The 15,158-nt window shown below is 44.5% G+C and overlaps 1 protein-coding gene across 2 annotated transcripts in view; it reads left to right on the top strand.

Annotated features, from left to right (window-relative positions):
• Nucleotides 1-240: 240 nt before the first annotated feature.
• The window catches only part of LOC135074755 (uncharacterized), a 31,119-nt gene continuing 16,201 nt past the window's right edge, over nt 241-15,158 (top strand). Inside the window, exons 1-8 of one of the 2 annotated variants that reach the window (XM_063969129.1) lie at nt 241-408; nt 1,089-1,182; nt 2,862-2,953; nt 6,267-6,376; nt 6,786-7,626; nt 8,329-8,411; nt 12,115-12,236; nt 14,608-14,762. In XM_063969129.1, the coding sequence (XP_063825199.1) occupies nt 1,095-1,182; nt 2,862-2,953; nt 6,267-6,376; nt 6,786-7,626; nt 8,329-8,411; nt 12,115-12,236; nt 14,608-14,762 (1,491 nt within the window). In that variant the 5' untranslated portion in view covers nt 241-408; nt 1,089-1,094. Of the gene's footprint in view, nt 409-628; nt 874-1,088; nt 1,183-2,861; nt 2,954-6,266; nt 6,377-6,785; nt 7,627-8,328; nt 8,412-12,114; nt 12,237-14,607; nt 14,763-15,158 lie in introns of those variants that run through there. The other variant, XM_063969128.1, reaches the window with a different exon arrangement.

The following is a 15,158-nucleotide window of genomic DNA, read 5'->3' as shown; positions in this document are numbered from 1 at the left end:
ACGTTTTATACAGCCTTGTAAACATATTAGAAAAAAGAAAAACCTTTTTTCATATTATTTTAAGAAAGATTTCTTTCCGAAATATAAAAAAATTACTTCTAGAAAATGCATTGGAGACAAGAAAAGGCACAGTTTATCTTTTAGATGATTTGGTGTGCAAAGAACTACGATTCCAAACAAGCTGTTTCATAAATTTTATTGCCCATAAAAAAAGCAAGTGTCAAACTTGATTTTGTCAAGTCAGGCCTGTCATTTTCATCAGCTCAAATCAGCTGTAATTTATCAACACAAAATCTATTTTTAAAATCACAGTTTTAAAATATTTTCAAAAATATCTTCGAATAGGAAAATTTCTAACTAAACCTTGATCCATAATAAGTTGTGTGGAGTAGAAAATTTGAAATTTACGTAAGTATAAATTTTTTTTGGGAGGATATTTCATAGGTACCCTCAAAATTGTTTTGGAACCATAATGAGCAGATATGTGTTCTTATAATAGTACATTTCCTGGTAATAAAACACAGTTTACACAGCAGAGAGCGGAAGAGGTCGCAACGGGAGCGAGAGTCGTTCTCAAGTGATGTCTTTAAATAGTGCGTCGCTCGGGGCGGCGCTCGCGGCTCGCAGTCGAGGTGTGCAGGTGGCGGCAGGTGTCCCGCGCCGCTGCACCGCGAACGCGCTCCTCCGGCGCTGCTCTCGTAGCGAAATATTTACGCTTACACGCTCTATAAAATTTGAAACTTTTGAAATAAATGTGAAGTCACCTATTTATTGAATACTAAGTTCCAATAAATCAGTTTACTATTTAAAGGTATTTTGTGAAGTCAGTTAATTGCATAACTTGTGTTCTGTTTAGTGTTTTATGTTTTGAAGGTAAACACCACTTTTCAGTATAGGATAATGCCATCTATAGTTCTTCTTTAATATGTAACAACTGACTGCTGATTGGACTTACAAATATAAAATTGTTTATTCAGAATCTCAAATATAACTGTTGATCTTTGAAATAAATAATAAAGAGTAAAACAAATTGGAAATTATCAACATTAGTTTTGTCAATAAGTTTTAATAAATGTTCATGTCACCAGCGAGCCATGGCTTCCGAGGCCGGGGTGCCTGTGGAGCTGTACATCTACGACCTCACCAACGGCATGGCGTCTTTGCTCTCCCCTGCTATTATTGGTGAGTTATAAACTTCTTGTGATTGTTAAATGTCATAAGGTTTATGACACATTACTTGATTTCATTCCAGCTTCATATAATTTAATTCTCTTTAACTCAACCCCAAGTTTTAATTCTCTTCCTTTTATTATACAAATATCTCATAATTCCCCTTAATTTACAATAAATAAAAAAAATAATTAAATAAAGGTTAATCTTGAATGTTAAGCTAGGACAAGCTTTTTTATATTTTTATCCCAACATTATTAGAATAAATCAATCAATTATTTATTTTATTTATTTATCGGGCTAGCTACTTGAAACTCATAAAACTCATTTATTTTTGCAAATAGGCTTTTAAAAAGCACTTTTACATGTCCCAGTATTAACCCTACCACTGCTGCACTGCTTCGGGACAATAAATGTTCTGTAATATTAAACAACAACAAAAAAAGCTAACTACTCCCACAAAAACGGACGGGCTGGTGCAGAGGACTGCATGCACTATGTGTACTATCATATGTATGACTGACTCCACTTTAAAAGCCTGCCACTCTGCTTTTCCTCGTAGTTGATTGCGGCAGCCCGCGGCAAGTAGGTACGTGGCCGAGCATTATGCACGCCACGTTTAAAATTGCCACAAAATGTTGCTTATCATTTAGTGGCAATTTGAAACTTTGTTGGCATTCCCTAAAATAATGAGATGTCTGTAGGGATAGTAGTAACTTTGTACGCGAACTTTTCGCGACCTACTTTCAAAGGACTGACACACGCATCTCACTCACCACCGAATCTGTTTCAAGGACTGTTTTGTTGTTCTACTTACGACTCTTTAAATAATCCTAAAAGCATCACTCATATTGTTATGCGATTTGACAATTCTGCGAAAATTCATCGCTTTTTTTGTGGTAAAAGATTTGTCTTTTTATTTTCTTGTTATTTTATATGACATTCATTTGGATGGTAATGACGATATTACTTACAATGTACAGGGTGGTCCCAAACTATTCCATTGCTGGACAAAGACCCGCATCCAGGCGTTTCCAGCTACTTGCACCAGATCATGGGTCCATCGGGTAGCAGGCCTACCTACACTAAAGCCTGGTTCGCACTAGTGGAGTAATTTAGTCGAGTGACGAGACGAGTTATTAAGTAGCTAACCGTGTCCGAACACCAAAAATTTAGTCCAGTAGGTTACTAAATTACGATTAGTGCAAACAAGTCTTTAGTCTTCCGGCCCTTATAATATGGTCGCCACTCGAAACCGTTTCTGCGGTCAACGGCCATTAGCTCTAAGAGCTATGCGCCCTGCCTATTGCCACTTAGGATTGGCAATTCAGCAACAATATAATCGGCGAGTCAGACACAATGCTTGATAGCTCCAATAGATCCTCTCAATGAGTTGTGCTAGAATTGAACTTAACAAGACAAAAATGATGTCAAATAGTATGTCTATGGTGCATCGGCTCTTGCGAAGATTGGAGACCAAACTTGCAGTTGTTGACGATTAATATCTTGGGCCACCAACTTCTCGTATACGAGTGTATCGAGATCAGTCTCAAAACTAAGGTCTGACCAGTCTGTTAGCAATGATCACTTTATGTAACTAATTTCGGAAACATTACTTTAGCTAGAGGTGCTATGACATAAATTGAAAGTCTTATGTGCTGTTAACTGTACACACTCATTTGGCGTTTCAGGCCGCCAGATAGAGGGCGTGTGGCACACATCGATCGTGGTATACGAGCGGGAATTCTTCTACGGCGGCAGCGGAGTCACCAGTTGCGCTCCTGTGAGTACCTACGGCACTTTTGTAAAATAAAATGGAAGCAGAACCCTATGTAAGCATGCAGATTTGTTAACTACAGAAAATGCAATTTGATTAATCGAACCGTTAATTCTTTTGTTGAAAGACCAGCCGATATACTCGTACTTATTGCCCCGAAGTGGCTATAGGGCAAACTATATTTGGGATTTGAATGTCCTAATTATTTTTATTTCATAAACCGTAAAATACACGTAGATTTGTTAACCAGACAACACGAGTGTTGTATATTGGTCTATCAGTGAGCCGTCTGATTTGAGGATTCAAGAAATTCTGTACCTGTTCAGGCTTGGCTAAATTAGATTATTTCGTGGTATGTAGCATCGTAAACAACTCGCCAGCTCTATTAGACACTTTCCACACAATCGGAACTTAAAATAAAACCACTGGTTTCATTCACATAGTTTATGCGCTCATCAATGCCATATTATGACACGTAAATTACGTGTTATAAAGAGTTCACGCACGATACAATTTTCGGAATTATAGTTTTCAAAATTTCCTCTTATTCCTACGTGATTCACATCAAAAGGAGTAGGTACATAAACAGTTCCGTTCATACTATTCTGGACAGTAGTTTATTTCTGGAACAAAATAACAACGATATTAACAATGTCATTACTAAATACATTAATCCTTAACCAGCCTACATCTATTTGAACTAAGTAGGTATATGCTGTGAAGATACGGTTGAAAACCATAACTTTTTTTTGAGACTGGTTAAGGGTTAGTATAATTTAATTATCTGATGTAACAACCTGCTTTGGATGCATATTTAGCATATTCAATTATTGTGCTTTGACCACTAGTTGTCATTGAAGGTAAAACATGGTTGAGTTATACGGAACACGAGTTGCCATACTGCGTCGCGCTCTTTGAGACATGTTATCGCAATATTTCCATCTATGAGCGAGCGCTTGGCAGCGCGTGCGCCGCCCCGCGCCAGCCGAGGGCCCTCAATCATGCTCCGATCGCGACTCGTCACGCGAATACTGAAGCGACATACGACTAGGAAGTATACTGTTTTTATGAACGTGACAAAATTATATTTTATTGTGAGGGCTGAGTCATATAAGTAATAGCGATATTTTAATACATATAAAAACAGACGTCACTCTAAAGGTTCCTGAATCCTGTGTTAGATAATGACCGATGGTATTAGCCCAAAACTTCTTTAACTGGTTTTGAATTGCTGAAAGCTTAGGACACCTCTAGCATTCTCACGAGTAAACATAAAAGCGTTTTTGTTGTTTTACTATCATAGCAAACCATCTGATCCCTATTATGCTGTGTAATTCATAATAACAATTTATGTGTTGTCTTTTGTATAATTCTAGACTTCACAAACCTGTCTCCGTTGATTGATGGCAGTGATACATTACATAAAACTGTCAAAACATTAAGCGAGCGAATTTCACAAATGAAGACGAGAATATTTTGAATGAGATGATGTTTATTAACGGATTAGTTTATATCCCGTTGTTCAATCTCACTCATCAAATCAAAGCGCAAAAGCGTGCGCGTTGCGTTAATGTCACGTGTAATATTAGACTAGTATTAATACATTTCATAACTCGCGCGCATTCTTCGCATTGTGGTATTTTTATCTTATTACGCTATACATACGAATTCATAACAACACGTGTCCAGTGTAAAAGGACATCCTCATCGCACATCCTATCACTTGTGACTTCCAGACGCGCTCAGCGAGAGGGGGATACGGGAGTTCAAATTAGATCGGTCTCATTTATACATCGTCAGATTGTAAACATTGTCTATTTCAGTCGGCGGCGAGGCGCCAATATGACAATAACTGAATACTTACTATAAAAACTTTACCTGAGTTTCTCTCCTATTTTTATGTATTGGACGCTAAACTCGTTATGCAAATAATGATAATGTAGCGCGGTCATTAGTTCCCTTTTAATTTAATCTCGGGTTACTGAACCGGTGATGTTTTTTAAAATTTATGGGAATAAAGCAAGTCGAATTCAGCCCGAATTTATGACGACGGTATCGGCCGCATTTAGCAGGTCCCTCATGCGAAATTTCGTCGAAGCATAAACAGACTATAAAACCGCGTGGGTGCGCCTGCGCTTCCCACGACCAACGTGGGGACTGGTGTATTTGAACACCTTTCGTTTTCATAAACATTGATTAATCTTACTCCTGCATCGATATTCTATTAAGTCTATGAGTAAAACCTGTTGATAAGAACATGACGACAAGACAAGTGAATCAGTAGTCGTATGATAGCCGTTGTGTGCTAAATACCAGAATTTTCGTCTATTTTCAAGACTTCAAATACACGGAAACTAAGCGTGGGTTCATAAATTTCTCAAAGCTATTGCTGCATCTTGGCGGGCCAGATCTATGCAGCGGCGAACGGCGACACTCGCACGCATTGTGTGTATTTGGAATCTCTCAAAATACTCGCGTATTCCTATGCAGCCGGGCGTCTCGCTCACTCTCACCCTCAAGCTGAACTACTCGTCTCTTTTCCACACTGCATTCACTGCCACAATATAGTCGGCAACAACTTCTACCCTTTTTGATCATTATTTCTAAAGGCACAAGGTAACTTTTCCAGTGCTATTGCTGTTCTTGTATTCCTAACGCTCATTTAGCACACGCCACTGGAATCCACGAATTGCTAAGGTGACTCCATTTCCCAAATGTCAGACGTCAGTCCTGTATGTTAACGCAAAATAATTCTCATTACTGCTTGGCGACTTCAACATGCTATAAATCTTAATGAAAACATCCTGGTTATTGTTGCGTAGAAATTATTTAAAAAAAAGTTTCGTGTGTAAAAAAAACCTGCTTGTTTTTTTGCTTGAATGCGATTCAATGAATTATTAAAATGTACTATTTTATTATTTACTTAATGACATATTACGTAATTTATTTCTATTATAAATAGACGAAGCATTATATTATACTTACTCGTATGTATCAATTGTATATCTCGTTTCGGTCACTTAAATATAATCGCGATGATATGCAGTACTCGTAATACAAAGTTGAGCACTAATTAATATTATTAGCTAAACGTGTGATAAATAACACAGATCTCGAAGGGCGCGCAATCCTCATCACGCTTTGGTTCCCGCTGAAAACCAGCTTCTCGGCATGACGTTTGTGCCATGTCGCGATTTTTGCTGAGCGGGCGCCTGTTCAGCATATTTTTATTTTAAGTTAATTATGTCTACTCTTGCTTTGTCCACCATATTGTGCTGAATAAAGACTTTCTTATTCTTATTCTTAATACTTTGTGCAGGGCGGCACGCAGCTGGGCCCGCCGCACCAGACGGAGCGGCTGGGCGAGACCTTCGTGCCCTTCCAGGTGTTCGTGGACTACATTCAGGGGCTCGCCACGACTTCCTACACGTCAGTATCATTCATTATATTTATAAGCTTTTCGTTTGCTGCCTGTTACTTCTGCTTTGAGCGCCAGACTGATCGTTGTAGAAATCCTTTGTTGTGCAGCTGTGTACGTCATTTGGCTGAAACTACGACTTCTGCTTTGAAATAAATCGGTTAGTTACTGTATTTCGTTAAACTCTTCTCAGAGATTAATAAAGCTAGAAAAATCACCGGTTAGGTTTATTGAAGGTCAGGCTGTAGGCAGAGTTAACTGCAAAAACGTATCAGCTGCAGCGGGGTCAATGGGTGAATGGATAGTTCCAGATCTACATCTGGGATTTTCCGCTTTCGACGTTTTAAACATAGTTATGTTTGAAAAAAAAAACAGTGCCAACTCGAGCGACGCCGTGTGTGACGCCCTTTCCCTGTGCAGGCCGTCCGCCTACCGGCTGCTGGAGCACAACTGCAACCACTTCAGCGAGGAGGTGGCGCAGTTCCTGTGCGGCGCGCACGTGCCCAAGCACATCGTCAACCAGCAGGAGCACCTGCTGTCGCCGCCGCAGCGCCTCGCCGTGCAGGCGCTGCTCGACAACCTCGTGCCGCACTCCACGCAGGTACTCACGTGCCCGAGCACATCGTCAACCAGCAGGAGCACCTGCTGTCGCCGCCGCAGCGCCTCGCCGTGCAGGCGCTGCTCGACAACCTCGTGCCGCACTCCACGCAGGTACTCACGTGCCCGAGCACATCGTCAACCAGCAGGAGCACCTGCTGTCGCCGCCGCAGCGCCTCGCCGTGCAGGCGCTGCTCGACAACCTCGTGCCGCACTCCACGCAGGTACTCACGTGCCCGAGCACATCGTCAACCAGCAGGAGCACCTGCTGTCGCCGCCGCAGCGCCTCGCCGTGCAGGCGCTGCTCGACAACCTCGTGCCGCACTCCACGCAGGTACTCACGTGCCCGAGCACATCGTCAACCAGCAGGAGCACCTGCTGTCGCCGCCGCAGCGCCTCGCCGTGCAGGCGCTGCTCGACAACCTCGTGCCGCACTCCACGCAGGTACTCACGTGCCCGAGCACATCGTCAACCAGCAGGAGCACCTGCTGTCGCCGCCGCAGCGCCTCGCCGTGCAGGCGCTGCTCGACAACCTCGTGCCGCACTCCACGCAGGTACTCACGTGCCCGAGCACATCGTCAACCAGCAGGAGCACCTGCTGTCGCCGCCGCAGCGCCTCGCCGTGCAGGCGCTGCTCGACAACCTCGTGCCGCACTCCACGCAGGTACTCACGGGCTTCATCTACCGAGGGCTTCTTTACCAGAGGGATGAAACCTCATAAAAATATTTAAAACGAATGAGGCCGCTTGTAAACATCAATTTTTTTGACCGGACTACGGCCCGATATTTTCGCCGGATTTAGCGGTGGTTTATGATGAACGTGTGCATCGGACATAGGTCCGGCGAGAAAATTGACAGCAAACAAAGGATATCCGTATTTTGACGGTTCGTCGTCCGGTGAAAAAACGGCCTGAAAGTTCTAATAAACGAATGCGCACGAGCTGTTTAATGGTGATTGCGAAAGTAGCATACGATACGTAGGTTCACCCACATTCCTTAGTATTTATAGGACATTAAATGAATTTAGAAAATTACGAGCCGATTTTAAGGGAGTTGGCGAGTATTACGTGAACTGGAGTCCGTTTTCAGAGTCCGGGCGCCGACAGCGAGCCCGACGCCGGTCGCTCCGACGCTCCCCAGTAGGATTATTACTAATATTCCACTCTGTGAGTTGATTGAAAGTTACCAGATCTTTTCTTCTAAATTATAGCGTGATGATGTGCAACTACAAATCCATTAATGAAACAAATATTTTTGTTCCCGTAGGCAGAACCTTTAGCTACGTTTAGTAGATTAACTTTTTGATGTGAATATTTTCCAAAACATATTTTATTTTGTGGGTGATGTTCCATGTGTTTGGTCGCAGTCGGTGTACGCGAACGGCGTGCGCCACAGTCGCCAGGACAGCCCTGAGTACCTGACGCTCAACAACCAGATAGAGGAGGCGAGGTAACTTATTATGCTTCTTACATTTTCATAGAAACGCTTACTATAAATAACAAATGCATCTTTTTTATTGTGTAACCAATATTAACTGCTTTAGGTTTTATCACTGACTAATGATTTAAATTTTACGTTGTTTAACTTTGGCGCGTTTAGTTAAGATAGCGTTTGATTCGAATGCAGTTTAATTTGTTGAAACGGCTCATGCATTCGTTGTGGCGTTTCGTATTTTTCCTTGATACGTGACAAAGCAAATGACAAACATTACTTTTACGAAAGGACATATTTTATTAACTATGCGATTTATATTTATATATTTCATAAAACCTTGTATTCACTTGAGCAATGAGCAGCTCAGGCGAATGAATAGCTCATTTGGCGCTGAGCGCTAAGCATGCTCAAGTCTACACGAGGCTTATACTTAATCAGACTTTAAAGCAACGTAGGACACCCCCAATCCATCCCCCGAACACGGCCTGAGCCGAGGTCCGAGCCTACCGTGGCGCCCTCAGGCCGCGTCCGTAGTCCCCCTCGATCGGGCCCACTAGAGTGAGCCCGCCGTAGGCTGGACTTTGGTCTCCCTCCAGTTGGGTCAACCCTCTAGTTGGGTTCGCCACTGATCGGGCGCCTTATGCGCTCGATACGGCCCGATTGCGAACGTCGGTCGGCGACGAAAAAAAAAAACGTAGGACACTTTTAGAGTGTAAAAAGTATTATAGTGCACATGATGCAACTCAGAATTAAGTCGGAACGAGGAGGTAATTTCGCCGAATACCATAGAAAAATATTCTCAAAATGAAGCTCCGAAAGAGAGAGGGGTCGACGAGGGAGGGGTGAAGGTCGAGCGGGCGAGACAACCGGCCGGGGCCGGATGAGAAAGTGGGAGGTCACACTGTTGCGTTCATCGGGCGGGTACTCGCCCCGGACCGCGTCAACGTCGCCGACGGCCGCGACCGGCGGTACAGGCGGAGGTCCCCGGCAGGTGCGGCGGCGGCGGCGGCTGCGGCTGCGCGGCGTGCGCGATGCGAGCGTGCGTGCGCGGCGTGCGGGCCGTGGGCGCCACTGTGCGCGCCGCCCGCGCCGCGCGCGCCTTCCTGCAGCGCTGGCGCCCGCCCGGGCCCGCGCACCAGCACCGCCCGCTGTGAGCGCCTGCCGACCAGCGGCGGGCCCCGGCGGCGCTGCTCCGTTGACACGTTCGTTTGTTTTTCAAAATCAAAATCAAAATCAAAAATATTTATTCAGTTTAGACCACAAGTGGCACTTATGAACGTCAATAGAAAATAACAAAAAAAGAAAAGGTAGCCCTTATGGGGCACTTTACATGTCTCCTTATCTTTTGGGCCCTACCAGCGCTTCGAGACAAACATATGGCAAGTGCTGAGAAGAAACGCCGGAACAAACTTTCGCCCCGCTCCACGTCCGAGCACGCTCGGACGGTCTCCGTGCCCGACCGCACGAAACCACGTCTAAAGTTGCGTAGCCAAATACCGCGATACAATTTTTACAGAGAGGACGACGACGGTAATTACCGTTGTGACCGAAACCGAAGCTCATATTTTCACGTTTCACTGCGAATCATAATCTTTTCGTAACTGCGTCAATTTTATTTACTTCTTATCTGAAATATTAACATTTATCTATTGATATTATAATATTTTTCGCTTGTTATATTATAATAGATGTCGTTGTTTAAATAAAAAATATATGTAGACCCATTATGAAATTTAAATAAAAACCGTAATATCCTTTGTGAGCATTTTCATTTTTGTACTAACGAATCATAAATATTTATCAAACACTGCTACCGTGAGCCGTTACGTCGAAGAGGTGTCAAGGTATGAATTAACCTATTCCGTTCACTATAAGGGTCTTAACTCTAATGTAAATGACCACTGAACTTAATTGAGATTGAAAATTCGTCTAATAACCTTTTCTTGAATTACTCTTTTTTGTGTCCACTTTACATTGCATAAACGGTGTGCACAATTTGTAAATTGATTTTTGATTGTAATTGAATTCAAATATATTTGTCATGTTGATGTTAATGTTCTTATAGGCCAGTAGAATTAAACACAAAAATGAATCAAATCGGAAATAATTCCTACAAAAGATTTTATTGCTTAATGCCCATAAAGACACTCCTAGGTTTTCGACCTCGACGGAGTTGTGCTTAAGTGGTGGGGGCCGCCGAAAGGGGCATTTTTTCGGTTTTCCAGTTATACCGCGTAAAGGACTTACCCTATCGAAAAGTGATCTTCCTGACGGTTGAATGGCACTTAATCCTGCATTAAATAAGACCAAATTCATATGTTTTGGACAAACCGTTCTCGTGCTAATCGGCAAAGTAGAAAATATATGTATAATTAATTACCCTCTCCACGTCCAATGGCTCGTTACCCGCAGGCTTTTAAGTCTTGAAAAGGACCGCCTAAGCCAGTGTAACCCTATCAAGGCTTAAGAGCTGGATGCGCCTATCCTTGTTCGTCCCAGCCGTTCCTTAACTGCGGTTGCTGCACCTCTTCCTTGCACTCTCCTGAACGACTCTGTCTTACGTACTGTGGCTGCCTCTCCTCCTTGCACCCTACTTCACGACTACGTTGCCTAGCCGTATGCCTGGTCTAAGGTTCGATGCCAAAAATCATCAACAACAAGTTCATATTAAAACGCTGAAGAGTTTTTTTGTTTGTTTGTTTGAACGAGCTAATCTCAAGAATTACTAGTTTGATTTAAATAATTATTTTTGTGTTATTTTGTGAGGCTATATACAATCACTGTACGACTCATAGAGGCGAAGCAGTAAAGAGAAATATTGCAAGCACGGGAAATAGTATTTAAACTATTTTCACGCGTACGAAGTTGATTTTGTGGCGTCGAACCTTAGACCAGGCTTACGGCTAAGCAATGCAATCGTACAGGAGGGTACAAGCACAACAAGGAAGAGGGGCAACCATAGTAGATAACACAGAGTCGTTCAGGAGAGGGCAAGTAAGGAGTTAAGGATCGGCTGGGACAAACAAGTACTGGAACTGGAACAAAGATAGGCGAATCCAACTCGTAAGCCTTGACAGGGATACGCTGGTTAAGGCGACTCTTTACAAGGCTTGGGAGCCTACGGGTGACGAGCTATTGGACGTAGAGAGAGTTATTAATTATACGTAAATTTTCTACTTTGTCGAAGATAAACACGAGAACAGTTTGTCCAAAACATATGAATTTGGTATTTTAAACTATTATGTTGCATTTTTTACTATAAAATTATCACTTCACGGGATTTATTGCAACAATATCTATTTTCGTCGTCAATATCTAACGTCGGGAGGGTAAATATTATTTACCGTTAAAATAGATATTGTTGCAATAAATCCCGTGAAGTGATAATTTTATATGAATTTGGTATTATTCAATGCAGGATTAAATCCCCTTCAACCATCATGAAGACCACTTTCGATAGGGTAAGTCCTTTACGCGGTATAACCGTAAAGCCGAAAAAACGCCCCTTTCGGGGGCCCCCACCACTTAGGCACAACCCCGTCGAAGTCGAAAACATAGGAGAGCCTTAATGGGCAACCAATGAAGCCATTAAAACAATAAAATCTTTTGTAGGAATTATTTCCGATTTAAAATCTAATTCTACTGGCCTATTATCGTTTACTCACATTATTGCGATAAGGTTATAAGAATTGAACTGATGGTTGACATGTTGATACAGAGTACAGTCGGCCGAGCTGGAGCAGCGGCGCAGCACGCTGGCGGAGAAGCTCGCGCGCAAGGAGCGCAAGAAGGAGAAGAAACGCAAGAAGCAGCACGCGGCCGGCGACCACGACCCGGACGGTGAGTGCGGCTGAGTCCAGTCGGCCGAGCGGGAGCAGCGGCGCAGCACGCTGGCGGAGCAGCTCGCGCGCAAGGAGCGCAAGAAGCAGCACGCGGCCGGCGACCACGACCCGGACGGTGAGTGCGGCTGAGTCCAGTCGGCCGAGCGGGAGCAGCGGCGCAGCACGCTGGCGGAGCAGCTCGCGCGCAAGGAGCGCAAGAAGCAGCACGCGGCCGGCGACCACGACCCGGACGGTGAGTGCGGCTGAGTCCAGTCGGCCGAGCGGGAGCAGCGGCGCAGCACGCTGGCGGAGCAGCTCGCGCGCAAGGAGCGCAAGAAGCAGCACGCGGCCGGCGACCACGACCCGGACGGTGAGTGCGGCTGAGTCCAGTCGGCCGAGCGGGAGCAGCGGCGCAGCACGCTGGCGGAGCAGCTCGCGCGCAAGGAGCGCAAGAAGCAGCACGCGGCCGGCGACCACGACCCGGACGGTGAGTGCGGCTGAGTCCAGTCGGCCGAGCGGAAGCTCGAGGAAGGTCTTCCCGAAGATTATGAACCGACACTGCTTCGAAACGCTTGTTGGTAAACTCCTGACGCTTTGAAAAGAGCAACAATTCAAAATGAACCGGCATGCGCCTACGATAATGAACAACGCAAAATCTTATCTCGTGAACTTTGCCGGTGTGATAGATATTCTAGATATGTATGGATATTATACTCCAACAAAGTAATAAACTTGGAGTCATTGTGAGTGAAGTAATATTTGAGTAATAACTTTTACTGTAACTTTTATAGACAAGAGTACATGACTAAGGAAATGTGGCTTGTGGTGTCTTCCTAACCTAAGATTTGCGTTTGGTACAGGCAAAGGAAATGTCAAATGATGATACGTAAAACACGTTGTAGAAATGCGTCTTACTAAAGCTTTCCAACCTTTAAATTTTTTACATGATTCATGAGTAAATTCTAGTTTTAGAAATTACGTACGCACAAGTACATTCTAAATAACCTATCGGTTCGCTGCGTATTTCCTTGTATTATCACCCGGATGAACTCTCGAGTGGAGTTCAGGTTCTTGACCTCGTTGGCCCGTGTCGTGAATCCTAAAAAAAGAGCACCAGTGCGCGCCGTGATGACTTTTATCGACGTCAATTTGTATGGGCAAAATCGATAAAATAGCGTGATAACGGCCTATCACGGCGCGCATCTTAGGCCTACAGGAAACGTGTCGCGTGCTGCGGCGAGCGCACCGCCGCCCAGCATGCTCGCCGCCGCACGCCGCCGGGGCTCACTTCGCGGTGCTGGGGCCCGAGCCCACGCGGCGCAGGAGGCGGCCGCGCGAACCCGGGTATAAATATAGTGTGCGCATGGAGACCGGCTGGCGCGGCGCCAGCGCGCTGGGGCGGGCGGCATTCGCGCCGCGTCGCCCGGGCCCGCCGCACACGCCCCGCCGCCGCACGCACCCCGAACCTTCCAGGTACTGCCGTGTCCGTGTGCCACCCCGCTCGAACCTCCGTCTCTGAAAATAACCGACCCGTTTCTGTCCTGACTCCGGTTAAATTGAACCGCGTTCCTGGTGCGTCCCCGCGGCCGGAACCCGATACTCGTGAATTATCGTCTGTCGTGACGCCGCGGAGTGCGCCCGCGGCTGTTGACCGACTTATCGATATAAATATTTGTTCCTGCGCACGCCCGAGCGGGTGTTCTCCGTTTCGTTGTGCTGATTTTGTTTGAGATCTTTGATTTTGTGAAAATGCTGAAATATTTAAAAGTGGCGAATGATGATAAATTTCCTTCCTGCAATCTCTACGTCGAGTGAACTGAATCACGCCCTCGATCTCTGCGTGCGCGTCGGCAGTTGATCTCATTAGACAAATAGATGACTGAACTCGCGTGCAATTTATAGCCGTGTCATAAAAGTAAAAAGAGTGGCTCTGCGTTTTATTACTATCGTCAGTGCGACATTTATGAGCTGATACACCGTAAGCAAATCATTTAAAATAAGTAATACCATCATTGTTGATGTAAATATAGCTTAATTAAATAGCAGTTAAACCCACGTGGGTTCTTGTAGTTGTTTAGGATTTTTTCAATTAATTCATACTTTTTAGGGTTTCGTACCCAAAGGTTATAAACGGGACCTTAATAACTAAGATTTCGATGTTTTGTTTGTACCTATTTTATTTTCCAAAATGGTAATCTAAATGCTAAAACTTGTTTTTCTCCTCACTCATAATATGTTGTTCAGATATTTATTTTATTAAATTTGTACCTCGGAAAACTAATCCCATGGTCCACCCGCTGGACCAAGGGCGATAGAGCATTCGAAGGTATCGCTATCCACCGCATCTCGAATGAGCTGTAGAATCGAATAACGTTCGCGTTGCGGTGCAGGCGCAGACATGGCCGAAGCGGTGGAGGCGCTGCCGCGCGAGGAGGAGGTGTCGCGCGCCGGGCCGTCGTCGGCCGCCGTGGCCGCCGCCGCCGAGCTGCTGGCCGAGCCGCGCGCCAAGCCCCGCGACCCGCCCATCGTCTTCAACGACGTCGACGTAAGTAATAATAATAAGTACTTCGTACATAACATTTTCTTCGAAAAGTTATTTAAAAAAAAGTATGCTCAATGTCGTTAACAATATGGTGTAATTTACCTTGTCTCAAGAGTTGAGCACCATTTTGTTGACAAACGTCAGTGATCGGTACTGCGCCGAAGACATAGGGCTGACTTCGGTAAAATGATGTGTGACGTGAGGTGTCAAACTGCGGAAAATGGCGGAGGAAATACATGAATAAGCATGAAGTACATTTTGTGTTTCTAATATTATTCAGGCAGTTAAAAAATACTGCACAGTATTAATTACACCACCGTTTTTACATATTGTTGTCTTTACAATGCAAATGGGTGAAGAATACGTGCGTGCGTCAATACTCACTCGTGATTGTCCTGT

The sequence above is a fragment of the Ostrinia nubilalis genome, chromosome 9, assembly GCF_963855985.1.
Source record: "Ostrinia nubilalis chromosome 9, ilOstNubi1.1, whole genome shotgun sequence".
Taxonomy (NCBI): domain Eukaryota; kingdom Metazoa; phylum Arthropoda; class Insecta; order Lepidoptera; family Crambidae; genus Ostrinia; species Ostrinia nubilalis.
Note: the sequence above shows the minus strand (reverse complement) of the source record. Positions and strands in the feature narration are given on the sequence as shown.